General features: G+C 40.0%; 1 protein-coding gene across 1 annotated transcript; it reads left to right on the top strand.

Annotated features, from left to right (window-relative positions):
• Positions 1-29: 29 nt before the first annotated feature.
• LOC119719951 (ELMO domain-containing protein 3-like) lies at positions 30-11,195 on the top strand. The gene is made up of 12 exons (XM_038189438.1): positions 30-163; positions 982-1,107; positions 1,343-1,456; positions 2,063-2,417; positions 3,370-3,390; positions 5,488-5,576; positions 6,034-6,157; positions 7,242-7,364; positions 8,329-8,459; positions 9,034-9,110; positions 10,138-10,265; positions 10,424-11,195. The coding sequence occupies exons 2-12, from the start codon at positions 991-993 to the stop codon at positions 10,588-10,590; spliced, it is 1,446 nt and encodes a 481-aa protein (XP_038045366.1). The 5' UTR covers positions 30-163; positions 982-990; the 3' UTR covers positions 10,591-11,195.
• Positions 11,196-13,433: the final 2,238 nt, after the last annotated feature.

Genomic DNA, 13,433 nt, shown 5'->3' on the forward strand with positions numbered 1-13,433 from the left:
CATTTTGTATCGAGGGTCGGTCGCGTCGGAAGCCAGATTCTATAAAGTTGAGCGATTTCGAAGCGAGAAACGAAATTCCGTGGTTGAACTTTGGCATTTCAGCTAGCAACAAGAGGCTATTTCTGTCGTTGAGGGAATATTTTGTTGCCATAGCCAACACTAAGTAGGTATAATGGACTTTCTATTTGGGCACTGGTGATGAAGTGACAAATGTAGCATGAGAATTTTAGATTTTTCGTAAGGAGGATCGGAGGGGCCGGGGGAATGGGGGGGGGGGGCGGAGGGGGGCGGGGGCTGCTAGTTAGTTGTGGTGAATGTACTCGATCAAGTTGATGGCAGGGGCAGGGGAAATACAGTGATGCAGTGTGAACATTATTTAGTCTAGGAATATCCCCTTGCGCAAAACAGGACTGCGTCTAGCTCTACTGAGTGGAGCATTGAATTACGGGTACCCCTCCATACAAACGGAGGGGTACCCGTAATTCAACGCTCCACTCAGTAGAGCTAGACTGCGTCTTGATCTCCGGATTCTGACCATTCAGCGGACGGCCATTCTATATCTGGTCTTTCGAATTTCGTGAGGCCAAAGGCATTTTAAATAAATTTTTCGGTTTTCATCACCGCCCGCCCAGATTTTCACGCCCGCCCAGATTTTGTTTAGATTTGACTTTTTTTTTTACAGTGTGTAGGCCTACATGTAGGCCTATTTTCTCAAATAAAGTGTATTTTTTCAGACAATTTATCACAAATCCTTGGGCGACTCCGTAGTTTCCAACATCATGAACATGCAGGTATTGCGCATGAGACTGGATTTGGATGTAAAGTGTTAATTTACTGGCACTATGCCTGGAACTAGTCCGAAAATTTGGGACTCTCAATACTGGTACTAGCTTGTAAAAAAAAAAATGACCTTTTCAATTTGGACAAATAATTGCTAACTGGTTTTTTTTCTTACAAGTCGGTTTCTTCTGACCAATTAAGACAGGTCGGATGGAGGAGGACGACGAATTTGATGCCATCTTCCAAGACGGAGATGTGGAAGCAAGCGATGGAAACGTCAAGGCTGAAGCAGTCAATTACAAAGTGTCTATGGAAAAATACCAAAAGGTAAACAAAACAAAAAAAATACCCGAAAAGAACTAAGTACAGAAAATGTGGTTAACTTCACAGTGTTGGATATTTACATATTCCAATTCCTTCCTAGTCCGAAAATTTGAGACTCTCAATACTGTTGTTGTTGTTGTTTTTTTCAGAAATCTTAAACATTTCTGAAAATCGTGTTGTAACCTTGATTTTGGTTTCAAAAAAATAGAAAAAAATGTATTTCCATGCTGTGTTTCAGGTGGACATTTTCCAAACTTCAAAGGACTCGGTAACGCCCTCAGACAACCTAGAAACCCAGAGCAGAGCAAGCAAGTATCGAGTCATTTCATCAGAAACGAACAGTCAACAGCAGGCAAGTTCAATTTACCAACATTTTTAACAAAAGAACATAAGCATTATCTAGGGAGGAGCAGTGCTGGATTAAGTGTTCCGTAGGCCCTTCCGTAGACCCTACTGTGCAACTAGGCACCAACACCAATTTCATGTTGATGCTAAGCTGTACTAAGCAAGCCAGGCAACGCTGTGATACTTTGGAAGGCCTCAATTTTTTTTGTTTTGACACAGTGCTTACTGTGCCCTGGTGAGAAGGATATTTAAATATTGGGTCTTGTCCTTTAGAAATTTTGTCGTTGAAAGGCAAAACCCAAACACTAAAGACCCATATTTGAATAAAGAAAACAAACCCCTTTTCTTATGGGTAGTGCCATGGTCCAGTGGTAACTGTGTCTGAATCATGTGGGACGATGGTGGTTTGAAGCCCAACAAGGATCATGGCGTTTGTGTTCTTGGGCAAGACACTTTACTGCAATTGTCTCTCCACCCTGTTCTTTACCTATGAGGGTTATGAACAGATTGCACTGATCGTACACTGCTGTCAAAAACGAATTTTATGTCCCAATGAACAATGGTAAACCCAACATTATTATTTTCTAAAAAATATCTGGAAAATCTGATTCAGGTTCACCATGGAAGTTCAGAGGGTTTTAATAGTGACAACCATGACGCTGCATGTACGCATCAGGACGACACAAACGAGAGAATTAACGGTCCGTCGGTCGAGAAGGACCCAAACGCGTCATCCCGGACTACAGAGAACGGTACAGTGGGAGACCAGCGGCAGGCAAGGTACCAGTTACATTCCACCCCACCGAAGGGCGGAGAAGAGAAAAGGGAGGGTGGCGAAGAGGAGGAGGACCCAAGCGGTGTGTTGAGGACGGAGTTGCCCAGGGACAGGGCTGGGACGGGCGGGGACCCAACAGAGCAGCTGGTCCGGGCCAAGGCGGAGTGGGAGGCCGTGGGGACCATCCACCCAGGTAATGCAAAATAGCCAGAAAATACCTGACTATTTGTTCAAATAAACCATAACACTCCTCAATCCTCCAAAATGAACCAGGCAGTTTTGGAAGATTTTGGAGGATTGAGGCTGAAAGGCAACGAAGTCTGTCATTTGATTTTGGAGGATGCAGTGTGCCCAGGTCGTAGGCTGTACCCAGCATTGTTTATGTTCAGCCATGCGCAATTGAAGCCCAGATTGTACTGGATCACCCACACTGCTTCTGAATATCATTTGCACTACCTCAATTTAGAAACAGTGATTGTTGGAGGATTTTGAAAGATTGAGGCAGTTGTCACCCCTTCCACTGTACAAATCCAGGATGATTTTTGAGGATTGAGGCTGAATCCAGTTCTTACATGGAAGCAGTTGGCGGATTTTGCTGGATTGAGGATGATTGCTAGCCAAAAGGGTCTGGGCGGGTAGGATTGATGATGTATTAGAGGGTAGAAACAAAAACAAATATCGATTTATGGAATTTTTTTAGTGATGGAAATTTGCAACATGGGGAGATGGAATTTTTTTTTAAAAATATGTATTGATCTTCACCAACATAAGTACTGTAAACTCAGTCCTGTCTGGGAGCTCGCGAAAAGAAAAAGAACTACAAGCTTGCTCGGATGGGACTCGAACCAACAACCTCCTGCTTACCAGTGCAGACGTCTTATCAACTGGAGGGGCGTTAGTATAATTAGCAGAAAGATGTTTCTCCTATTCCATTAGACTATCATCTCAACCTACTTTCCTGAATATCCACAAAACTGTAGCCCTTTTTAAAAATGAAATTGGCACAATACGTCCCAGGTGAACTTAAAATGGGTTGGCAATTGGAAGTCTGATTGGATTTGCTTTGAGTGGATATAATATACTTAGTCAGCAGCATGTACCTTGAGTTTGTGATTATTTTTTTGTGTTTTTTTGCTCACCAAAAGGAGACGAGTCCAGTGACGAAGGTAATTGAGTCAAGTCATAACTTGTGGTGGTTGCGTTGGTTGTCAAAATCCATTCAACAGGGGGAGATTGGTGGGAGTCAAATGTGGCTCACTCTATTAACATCAACCCAGTAACTCCACCTACCTCCTCCAAAGTTGGATGGGTTTTAGGTTTTTTTTAACATCCCACTCATCCACAGGTCTAAATTTTGGACCACATTTTCTTCCTTCCAGGATTTAGAATTTTACTTGCTCGTCGTTCAGTTGATTTTGTTTTGTTTTGTCTTACCAAGTATTAAAATCATGTTGAAGACTATAAATTGGTTGTGGAGGTTTGTGTCATTAAATTTTCAGTAACATTTATGGGTGAAGTAATTGTGAGATTCATTACTTAACTATTAAAATCATAACACACAGCTACCAGTATTCACAGCTATTTCGTTTTCATCTCACACACTTACATTACATATTTTGTTAATGTCTTTATTTTAATTTTTTAATCTGATTTGATTGCTGTGATTTGTTACTTTTGGACCCCGGGGAACAGAGTTGTAGTCAAGTCCATCAGAAGTCTATCACAAGTCAAATCATGCTTCAAATCACAAGTAAACGTGACAAAGGATGCCTTCGTCGCATTTCATACAGGAAGCTTGTGACTTTGCTTGAGAACGGATGACTTGAGATTTGACTTGCGATTTTGACATGATTTGACATATGATTTGAAATGTGTCTTGACTTGTGATGTGACTTGTGATTTGACATGTGATTTGACATGATTTGACTTGTGATTTGACATGTGACTTGACTTGTGATTTGACTTGTGATTTGACTTGTGGTTTGACATGTGATTTGACTTGTGATTTGACATGTGGTTTGACTTGTGAATTGACATGTGATTTGACTTGTGATTTGACATGTGATTTGACTTGTGATTTGATATGTTATTTGACATGTGATTTGACTTGTGATTTGACATGTGTTTTGACATGTGATTTGACACGTGATTTAACATGTGATGTAACATGTTATTTGACGTGATATTGACATGCGATTTGAAATGTGATTTGATATGCGATTTGAAATGCGATTTGACTTGTCATTTGACTTGTCATTGATTTCTGAGGACATGCCTTCAACTCTGCCATGGAAACAACTTGTTTATCATCTTAACATCGTGTGCAACCCCAAAAAACATTGAATTAGCATTTTGACCAGTTTTTCCTTTTCAATTTTGAAATAAATTGCCAAAGCCATTTCAAATGGCCACAATTTTTTGGCATAAGTACATTGTACATGTATGCATTCCATTCAATTTGAGCAATAATAAGGCAACTGAGATGATAAATAGATACATTTTCTGATGGTGTCCCCAGTGGTTTTTTTTGTTTTGACTTTGTCACTTTTCACGATAGCTAGAACTACATGTAGTAGAACTAGTAGTGAGTAGTTTCTTGCCTTTTTATAAATCCATGCTGTATTTGATTGCACAATTCTTGTTATTGGATTCAATTTTTTATGTTATACAGTATGTTGATCAAAAGTGCTACACCAGACTCTGTATTGCACAGCCAAATAACAGTCTCTTCTAAGAAAAAAGTTTCAGTTGATCCAAAATGAATTGAAAGTTGAACAAAGAATTTGACTGAAGCGGGGTATGAACCTGCAACCTGTGGAATACTAAACTGATGCTCGACCAACTGAGCTTTGCAGTCGGGGAACCACCAACATAGGGCTGGAAAGCTCAGTTGGTAGAGCATCAGTACGATATTCCGGAGATAGCAGGTTCAAAACCTGTTCCAGTCAATGTCTTTGTTCAACTTTTGAAATATTATCTAATGCACCTATTCAGTTTCCCAATTTGAAAAATTGATCCAAAGTTGTTAGAGATCCATTGTGATCCTGCATTTTTCTTTTTTGGGGGCTTTGGGTTTGTTTTTATTTTTTTTTTCTTGGGGGGGGGGGGTTCTGCTGTTAATTACCTCACCTATCTATACACAAGTGCGACATCAAAGATAATCACGTTTCTTTCTCAAGAATTCCAAGCAACTTGAATTCTATTTTGCTGAAGTTTTTAAAAAATGTTTAAACCCAACTTTCTTGCTCGCTTGACTTTCTCAGGAAACGAAAGCACTATCAATGTGACTCCACTGATCTCCTTCAATGAGACGCTCGCGTTCTTTCAGAGAATCAACATGCAGCCCTATCTGGTGAGAACATAAGAAAAATAGAAGACTTTAATAAAGGGTTCATGACATGAATTTTACAGTTGAGCACATTTTGCGCAGATATCTATTCCTGTGAAATGTAATCTCACTTCGGAACTGTGTTTTCTTTCCGAGTCTAGTTACTAGGACTGGAAGGACAAGTGTAGTCACAAACTCAGAGGATGAAATTACAGTCACAAATCGGACATCTTTAGATCATCCAGCAGATCCGTCAAAGCAAAAAAGGATCTGCTCAATCAAAGTTTTACTGAAAGTGCGTTCCGAGATATGGAAGGAATTTGACACTCTGCCTGGACAGCTCAAAATTGATCATGCAAGTTCCTTTTGTCCAAACAGTCTTATTTCAGCCTCTGCAAAATGTAATCTGAAAGCCGTTTTCAGTAATAACTTGTATTCAAGCCATTTTTCACTTTCTTTTCCTTTTTTTATCTGGATGTAGGGTAAGATCAAACCCACCGTTCACAGAACAGGCCTTGCTGCAGTTCGTCACTTCATCCTGGGGCCTCCGAATGTCAAAGCCTCCCTTCATGATGAGAGAAACCTGGTCTTTGCCATTGCACAGTGTAAGTTTTTTAGGGGGATGTTTACATTTAGCCTTTTTATATGTTTTGCTGGGAAGCTTCCAGCATTCCCGACAGGTTACAAGAAAATAAAAAGACCAAAAGACAGACGAACACAAAGTATTGCCTTCAAAAAACAAAGCGAAATGATCACTACCCAAATCAGTGTTATCCACAAATGGTTTAGAACGGCAGGCTGTGTTGCTGATTTATCTAGCTTGTCACTATTTTGACAAGGCCCAATTCAAGTTACAAATAAAAATTACAACATGTCATTTCATGGATTCCCACTTGCCAAAAATGTGTAAAAACGTTAAGATTTAAGCACCGTAGTGTACTGGTTACTTTTGTCAGTGCCACAGTTTTCAAGATAATTCGCTGATGATACTTGGTAAGAAGGTGTAAACACAACAGGGATATCTCATTAACCCTAACCTTACAGAATTTAACTATTTGACATACCTGCTGGGTCCTGTTGGATTGAGCAGTAAACCCCATGTATCTATTCCAGTTGAAATTTGTTGGATTCAGCAGGCAACTGAAAACATAAGGCACAATTGGATTCTGTTGGATGGAGCATGCCAGCCATTTTATACTTTCAGATAACCAACAACTTGGCAAGTTGGGTTGTGTGGGACTGTGTTGGATTGAGCAAGAAACTCATATGAGTAACTGCTGGGCTCTGTTGGATTTAGCAGGGTAGTCCTGGGGAACTACTAGGGGGTTGGGGTTAAGTCATCAATAGAGTGCTTTTGGGACACCCACCTCTTTTCCAGCTTTTGCCCACTACGCTGTCTTACAAATTTTATTAATCCTTGCAGAGCACTGCCGGATTCACAAAAGTTTGGTGCTAATTGATAGAAGGCCTACAGAAAAAAAGAGTTCCACTGTTTAATGTTTCAGGTGGAAGTCTTGACTTGGCATGAATAAGTACTACCACAAAATAAACCCAAATTGAACATTGTCTGGGGGGGGATGTTCCCACTAATATGTGACCAAGAGTAGTTGGGCTGGATGGACAAAGATTGAAAAGCATTTATTCTAAATTTTGGGTAGTGAAGATTTTATATTTTGTCGTCATTTGTAGGTCCGTTTGAGGATAAAGAAGAAGTCCACAAGCGCGTCTTGCAGACAATCTACAAGCAGCTGACAGGCAGTACGCTGGACTGCCCCCGGTATGGCGGGCACTGGGAGCAGATCGGTTTCCAAGGTAACGGATGAAAATCAACCCAATAATACCCTGATCACCCCATCTCCATTCTATGATGGCAGAGCCCTGAGGCCTGCAGAAATCCATGAGCAAGGAGACTTTACATTCACGTCATAGGCTATTGTAATAGATCTCCCTCCCAACGTGAAGTAGCTATGGAGTCCATGCACAAATACGCCCGAAACGGTTACAAAGGGAGAGTTTTGGTTTTGGAGACCACATGAATGAATTGCTTACGGCACCTACAGCCAATGTCACGAAACAGTGCGTAACTTACGCCATGCGTATTACTAACGCAACAAATGTATTGCACAGCTGGGCAATATACTTTTTTCATTTATTCATTCATTTATTTCGGTTCATTTGTTAAAAAAATGGTGACCAAAGAAAAAGTCCAAGGACCAAAAATATTTGGTTTACAGTAAAAGTTAATATTTACAATGATTGCTCAGCATTTTATACATGTAAACAGTCAAGCTTGAACAAACAAAAACAATAACAGTGACTAACATTACAGATAAAGATTGAGTAATTAAAATAAAATAAAATGAAATAAAGTAGGAGAAACAATTATATGAACACCTTAAAAACCACAACTTCTGAGAATTATTTAATATAATCATAGATGGGACAGGAGATTGTTTATATCTCCGAATATTAAACTTACGATCGATTTCATGAAACTTGGCGTAGCTGCGCAACATTCTAAGTAATCTAATCATCTTGGACGAGGATGATATCAACATTTACGACACCTGTTTGTGTATGATCTTGTTCGTTTCATGAAAAATGTATTGAATTACCTCCGCCCGCCATTTCAAAAATATATTTGTCCAACTTTCTTTGGAATTATGGGGCAACTCTGAAAACTTGAGTAAAATGCAGTTTTTTTTACTTCAAACACAAAGCTGCGAGTGTCTTGTATCATCCTTGATAAGTTGTGTATGCTTGTTTGTACCCACAGGAGCCGATCCAGCCACCGATCTCAGGGCTTGCGGATTCCTCGGCCTGATGACACTCCTGCATTTTGTCATGGATCCCGTCAGGCAGCAGCTTGCCAAAGACATCTACAGACTGTCTCTGCATGAAACACAGGTATACGATGTAGCTAAAAAAAAATTCAGTGACAAATTCAATTCGAAATTTCGGGTGCTTTCGCAGCCAGCCTAGTGTCGTCTGACTGACTGACTCCCCGACTGACTGACTGACTCCCCCCCCCCCCCCCCCCCCCCCCCCGTCTGTCACTTGTGACTTAGCCTGGTTGTTGGCTGGTGAGGAGAGCCGGGCAGTGCTATTGTATAGGATTGGCCCGTAATGGGCTAATCCGGCCCATAGTGCACACCAGATGCATGCAAAGACTTTCAGTGAATAACCATTCTGAATCGATTGAATTGCATTTTGTGCACTCTGGGACCAGCTCTACTTGGCTTGCCTTGTCTTTCTTTTATGAGATGAAATTTGCGTCAGGAAGATGTACATTTTATATTGTGGGGGGGGGGGGGGAGGAGATTTGGAGAGTGTTTTTTGTTTTTGCCCTTTTTTGTCCTGTTTCAACAGAATTTGATTTCAAAGATTTCACCAGAATTTGAATGAGAATCCGTAGTTGTAATTTCCCAGGCGGATGGTAATTGTGGGATTTTGTCTTCTCTCATGTTATTTTCTTCTTCAGAATTTCCCATTCTCAGTGATGTCCATCAACATGACCAGAATAGCCTTACAATCTCTCAGGGAGGGTACATTATCAAGGTAAGGTTCATTATCATAGAGTAATGGTTTGGTCAATTCATCGAGGCCAATGTGAGCATTTCACAATATTGGACTCCATGCACAAGTGCCCACTCGACGATTACAAATTGAATGTTTGGGGAGACCACTAGGAGGAACTCTTGAAACGTATTGCTGATGGCACCTGCGATGACACCTGCCACTCGCATGTAGATGCTAGGAATCAAATGTCGCGTGTATTTTGCACTATACTCGTACGTGTGAAGAAACATTATGCTCATTGTGTCCCTCCCACTTGGCCATCAGAAGTGGTCACATAGCGCAATTTACTTTTCATGCGCGAAGTCTATGGTGTGCCACAAAGAATTTGCAACAGAGAGGCCTTCTTCCCTATATCATGGTATAAAAAGTCTACACTTGTGTGCAAAACAGTATATCTTTTTGCAAAGAATCAGAGGTTTTTTCCGTTTTTGTGACGGGCCATTTTATGAAGTTGAAGGTACATTTTGCTGTTTCATATTTTAAATTGCCCCCTTTTGTGTTTAATCCATAAATCGGCACTAATGACTTTTTCTAACCCTTCATCTGCTGTTTGAACAGCCACAAGCAGTCGAAAAAAATGCACTAAGTACTTTTTCTAACCCTTCTGCTGTTTGAACAGCCACAGACAGTCAAAAAAAAAATCGATCCTCTTCCCCTGCCATGCCTTTTACTTAGGCTAGTCACTAACAGTTAGATCATATTTCAAGCAAGCACTGTGACTAGTCAAATTCAGTCAACAGACAAAAGCGGGCAAGAAGTAGGCACAGCTGGCTTATCAATCACCTACAGTCAAAGCATAGCTGTATCAAGTTACAAAAACAGTCACTTGATTGATTTTGACTGAAAGGATAACTTTGCCCAGAGTGTATGTTGGCATAGTGTTAATCCGCCCTGAACAAAAATGATGAAGATGAAATAATTTGTTTTTCCATCCTTTATTCGGAATGCTTAAATTCCCTCGCAGATTTTCCTAAATCTTTTTGAAATTTCTGGTGGTTGTTTACAGGGAGTGTAATCGACGCAAGCAAGTCTTTGGCGTTTTCAATGATTTCTACGCCGGTATCTTTCTGCAGCTGTACCAGATATGGAAACACCAACAGAAGACTATCAAAGACTCTGGATTTGTTATCAAAGGTAATAATTTATCAAAAATGTCCCTTCTTTTCAAGATCGCCCAAGCTCCTTCAATCCTTAGTTTTGAAAGTTCCTACAAAATCTATTGATATTTGTGTTTTAAAATTTGTTAAGACTCTCCATTAATTTCATTGATTTTAATCAATATATCTTTCCAGATGTAGAACAGGAAGCCAGAAAGAACCCCAGGGGTGTCATCAAAACCCTGGAGACCTACCTTCACGAAAGGGGTGGCAAACAGGGTGGGAATGCCAAGTCGGGGGCAGCCGGCGACGGTCCCTTAGAGTTTGCCGGCGTGCATGAACTTAATATAGAAGATGACTGATGAAGATGGGGTACTAGATTTCACAAAGCCTTAAACCTAATGGATCATTCCCAGACTAGACCTTGGAGTGTAGAAAAACACGCACAACAAATTCAGGTCAACTTTACTCACTCTTTAGCTGACGAAATTCTCCAAAATTTTCAAGAGGCAAAGACAAGGTGCTTAGTACTTCACCAGCCAAGTTTGAGGTGTCAAATAAATTGTAAAGGACATTTTTTTTCTCAATATTTTGCGCCCGAGAGTGGAGCCAGGTGATTTTAATTTGAGGCGTTAAAAGACATGTCCAACCACAGTCCAACTGTTTGAATAGACAGACCTCTTCATTAGTCTGGTGGCTGACTATGGAGTAATGCGTAGTTAATAGAGACTAGTTCCCGGTTCATGCCTGATGTTTCTTTTGGCACAGTTGATTGATGCAGTACTGAAGGGTTGTTGGACTGGTTGTTTCAGGTGCCAGTCTATTTCCTTGTGTTGCGTGTTTTCACTTCTGTAAGTTTTGGGACTCTCATACACAGTATTGAGAGTCCCAAATTTTCAGACTGGATCATTCCATATTTTGCCATAAGACCAGCACCCGATTTCACGAAGCGCTGCGACGCGTCGCAACTTGAGTTACGACGTGTAACACGTCGCAACTCGCGGCGCGTCGTATCATACATTTCACGAAAGTTGCGATGTGTTGAACGCGTCGTAAGTTCCTTGACAACGGCTTAAAACACGTCGCAAGTTACGATGTGTCTAGTGGTCATCGCAAATAAGAAGAGTCATTTTCTATAAAGCCAGTTTTATGCAATAAACATTTTATAAACGAGATTATAATACCGAGGCAATGTGTGTAAAGTTGTAAATGGAAAATTCATTGAATAATTATGAATTAGACCGGAATATTAGAGCTGTAATTTCAAAGTAGCTATACAGTCTAATGAGAACTTGTTTTCCTTTCAAATTGCATCGCACGGCCGCCATTTTGTCCTACGTTTTAACAAATTTCGAGTGGAGATCCGACGACTCTTTGTTGAATATCAGACGACTATTTACTGTACGCTGACTTAATACATAAAACAGTCACCGAGTTGTGCTATAAATACACATACGACGCGTCGCACGTACGACGTGTTTTGTGAAATGGATCGCAGGACGCGTCGCAGCTGCGACGCATCGTAGAGATACGACGCGTCACAGCGCTGCGATGCATCGTAAGTTACGATGAGTTTCATGAAATCGGGTGCAGCCCAGCTTTGCTTTGTGCACATTTCTCACCATGCTTTGACCAAACTGCCACAGTCAAATTATTAAAAGTCACTAGCTTTTGGTGAGTGTGCTAATTTTGAACAGTTGACAGGTCTTTACTGTGAAAACTTTGTCAAGAAAGTCTACGTAAATCTTTGCTGTAAAGCAAAGTATTTAACTTCCTGGAATTTCTGGGTACCATGCTTAGATGTATATATATTATAGTATTCGTGTGTGCCGTACAAATCTGAAATATAACTGCCTAATTTTAGACATGATAACCATGTGGTTTGTAAATTTTCGGTTTAGAAACTCTCTTGTGGCTTAGTTGTAGAATAAGGACTACAGCGTAAGACCGCTTTTGGTTTTAAGATTCTTTAGGGAAGAAACCCTTCATAATTTTTGTACATTACTTGTTTATGATTTTTTCTGTTTTACATATATGTGTGCATGTTACTGCCAAAAAGGGATGTTTATGTTGCGGTTTAAGCTTTTAGCCGGTCATCTTTAAAAATCCGTCCCGATACCATTGGACTATTTCTTCTAACTTAGGAAATCCCATGACACAACTACGGAATCGTTAAGATGTGAACAGAACTTCTTGTTTGAATGAAACACACGGGTATATGACAAAACGCAGGTTGAAGGAGTGTCTGCATTTTTATTCAATTTACTTGTGATCCTTCTAAAAACTTCAGAGAAAGCCCCGATTATCTTCTTTTTTTTAAATCAGTGTGTGTTTTTGTGTTCTTGGACAATGGAATTCCACCGTTGTAAAAATTAAGTTAAAGCACCTTGAGAATATTAACAATAACATTCAGCACACGTACATGTACGTTTGTTGGCCCAATTCTGTGCCTATTACAGTCCCTTAGTCTGGGGGGGGGGGACATCACATATCCCAAATTAGACATGGTCAATTTTTAGTTGTCCATTTTTAATCTTGGTACGTAACTGTCAAAAATAGAATTCTTTCATGCCTCAATTTTGTGCGTTTTCGAATAGAGCTTAAAACTCAAGTTAGGATGTGTCGCTTGACAATTCAAATTTCCAGACTTTCAGAATATGTAAGCACGTTCAAAAATCCAGCACAAAGGTCCCTTTGTATGTAATTATGTCCCCCCCCCCCCACACCAGGATGATTCTATTAGCTTAATTTTTTCTTGCTTAAAAAGTGCAATGTTAAATGCATTCTGTATTTATCCCACCTTAAAAAGCTTCTCAAATTGCGAACCTACAATTTGTGAATTTGCAAAGAAGGGTGATCAGTACTTGAAAGGAAAAACCAACTTAGTATTCAATCTTGTCTTTTGGTCATATTCGTGATAGATTAATAGCTACTTAAAAATAAATTCTCATGTTCAGGTGATTTGTTTAAATATTTTGTATATACTTGCATTTTGAAATTCTTTCTTAATTTATGAATAAAAGTAAACTTATAAATCATGTGAAAACTGACAAATAAATAAAATATTTCAATCTGATCAGTGATTTCTCCCGAGTTACTGCTCTCAAGAAAAAGAGTTTCTGACAAACCAGTTTTATGAGGTAGAGAAATATGAATGTTGGGAGATTTTTGGAACTTCACAGGAACCTAACATAATAAGTGAGAC

This window comes from Patiria miniata, unplaced genomic scaffold, assembly GCF_015706575.1.
Source record: "Patiria miniata isolate m_02_andy unplaced genomic scaffold, ASM1570657v1 HiC_scaffold_9, whole genome shotgun sequence".
In the NCBI taxonomy this organism is placed as follows: Eukaryota; Metazoa; Echinodermata; class Asteroidea; order Valvatida; family Asterinidae; genus Patiria; species Patiria miniata.

Bases quoted from the DNA above. Each gene is read 5' to 3' on its own strand.
- LOC119719951 (XM_038189438.1), top strand. From the start codon at position 991: ATGGAGGAGGACGACGAATTTGATGCCATCTTCCAAGACGGAGATGTG. The intron at 1,108-1,342 runs GTAAACAAAACA...GCTGTGTTTCAG, and splicing joins CTATGGAAAAATACCAAAAG to GTGGACATTTTCCAAACTTC. The intron at 6,158-7,241 runs GTAAGTTTTTTA...CGTCATTTGTAG, and splicing joins GGTCTTTGCCATTGCACAGT to GTCCGTTTGAGGATAAAGAA.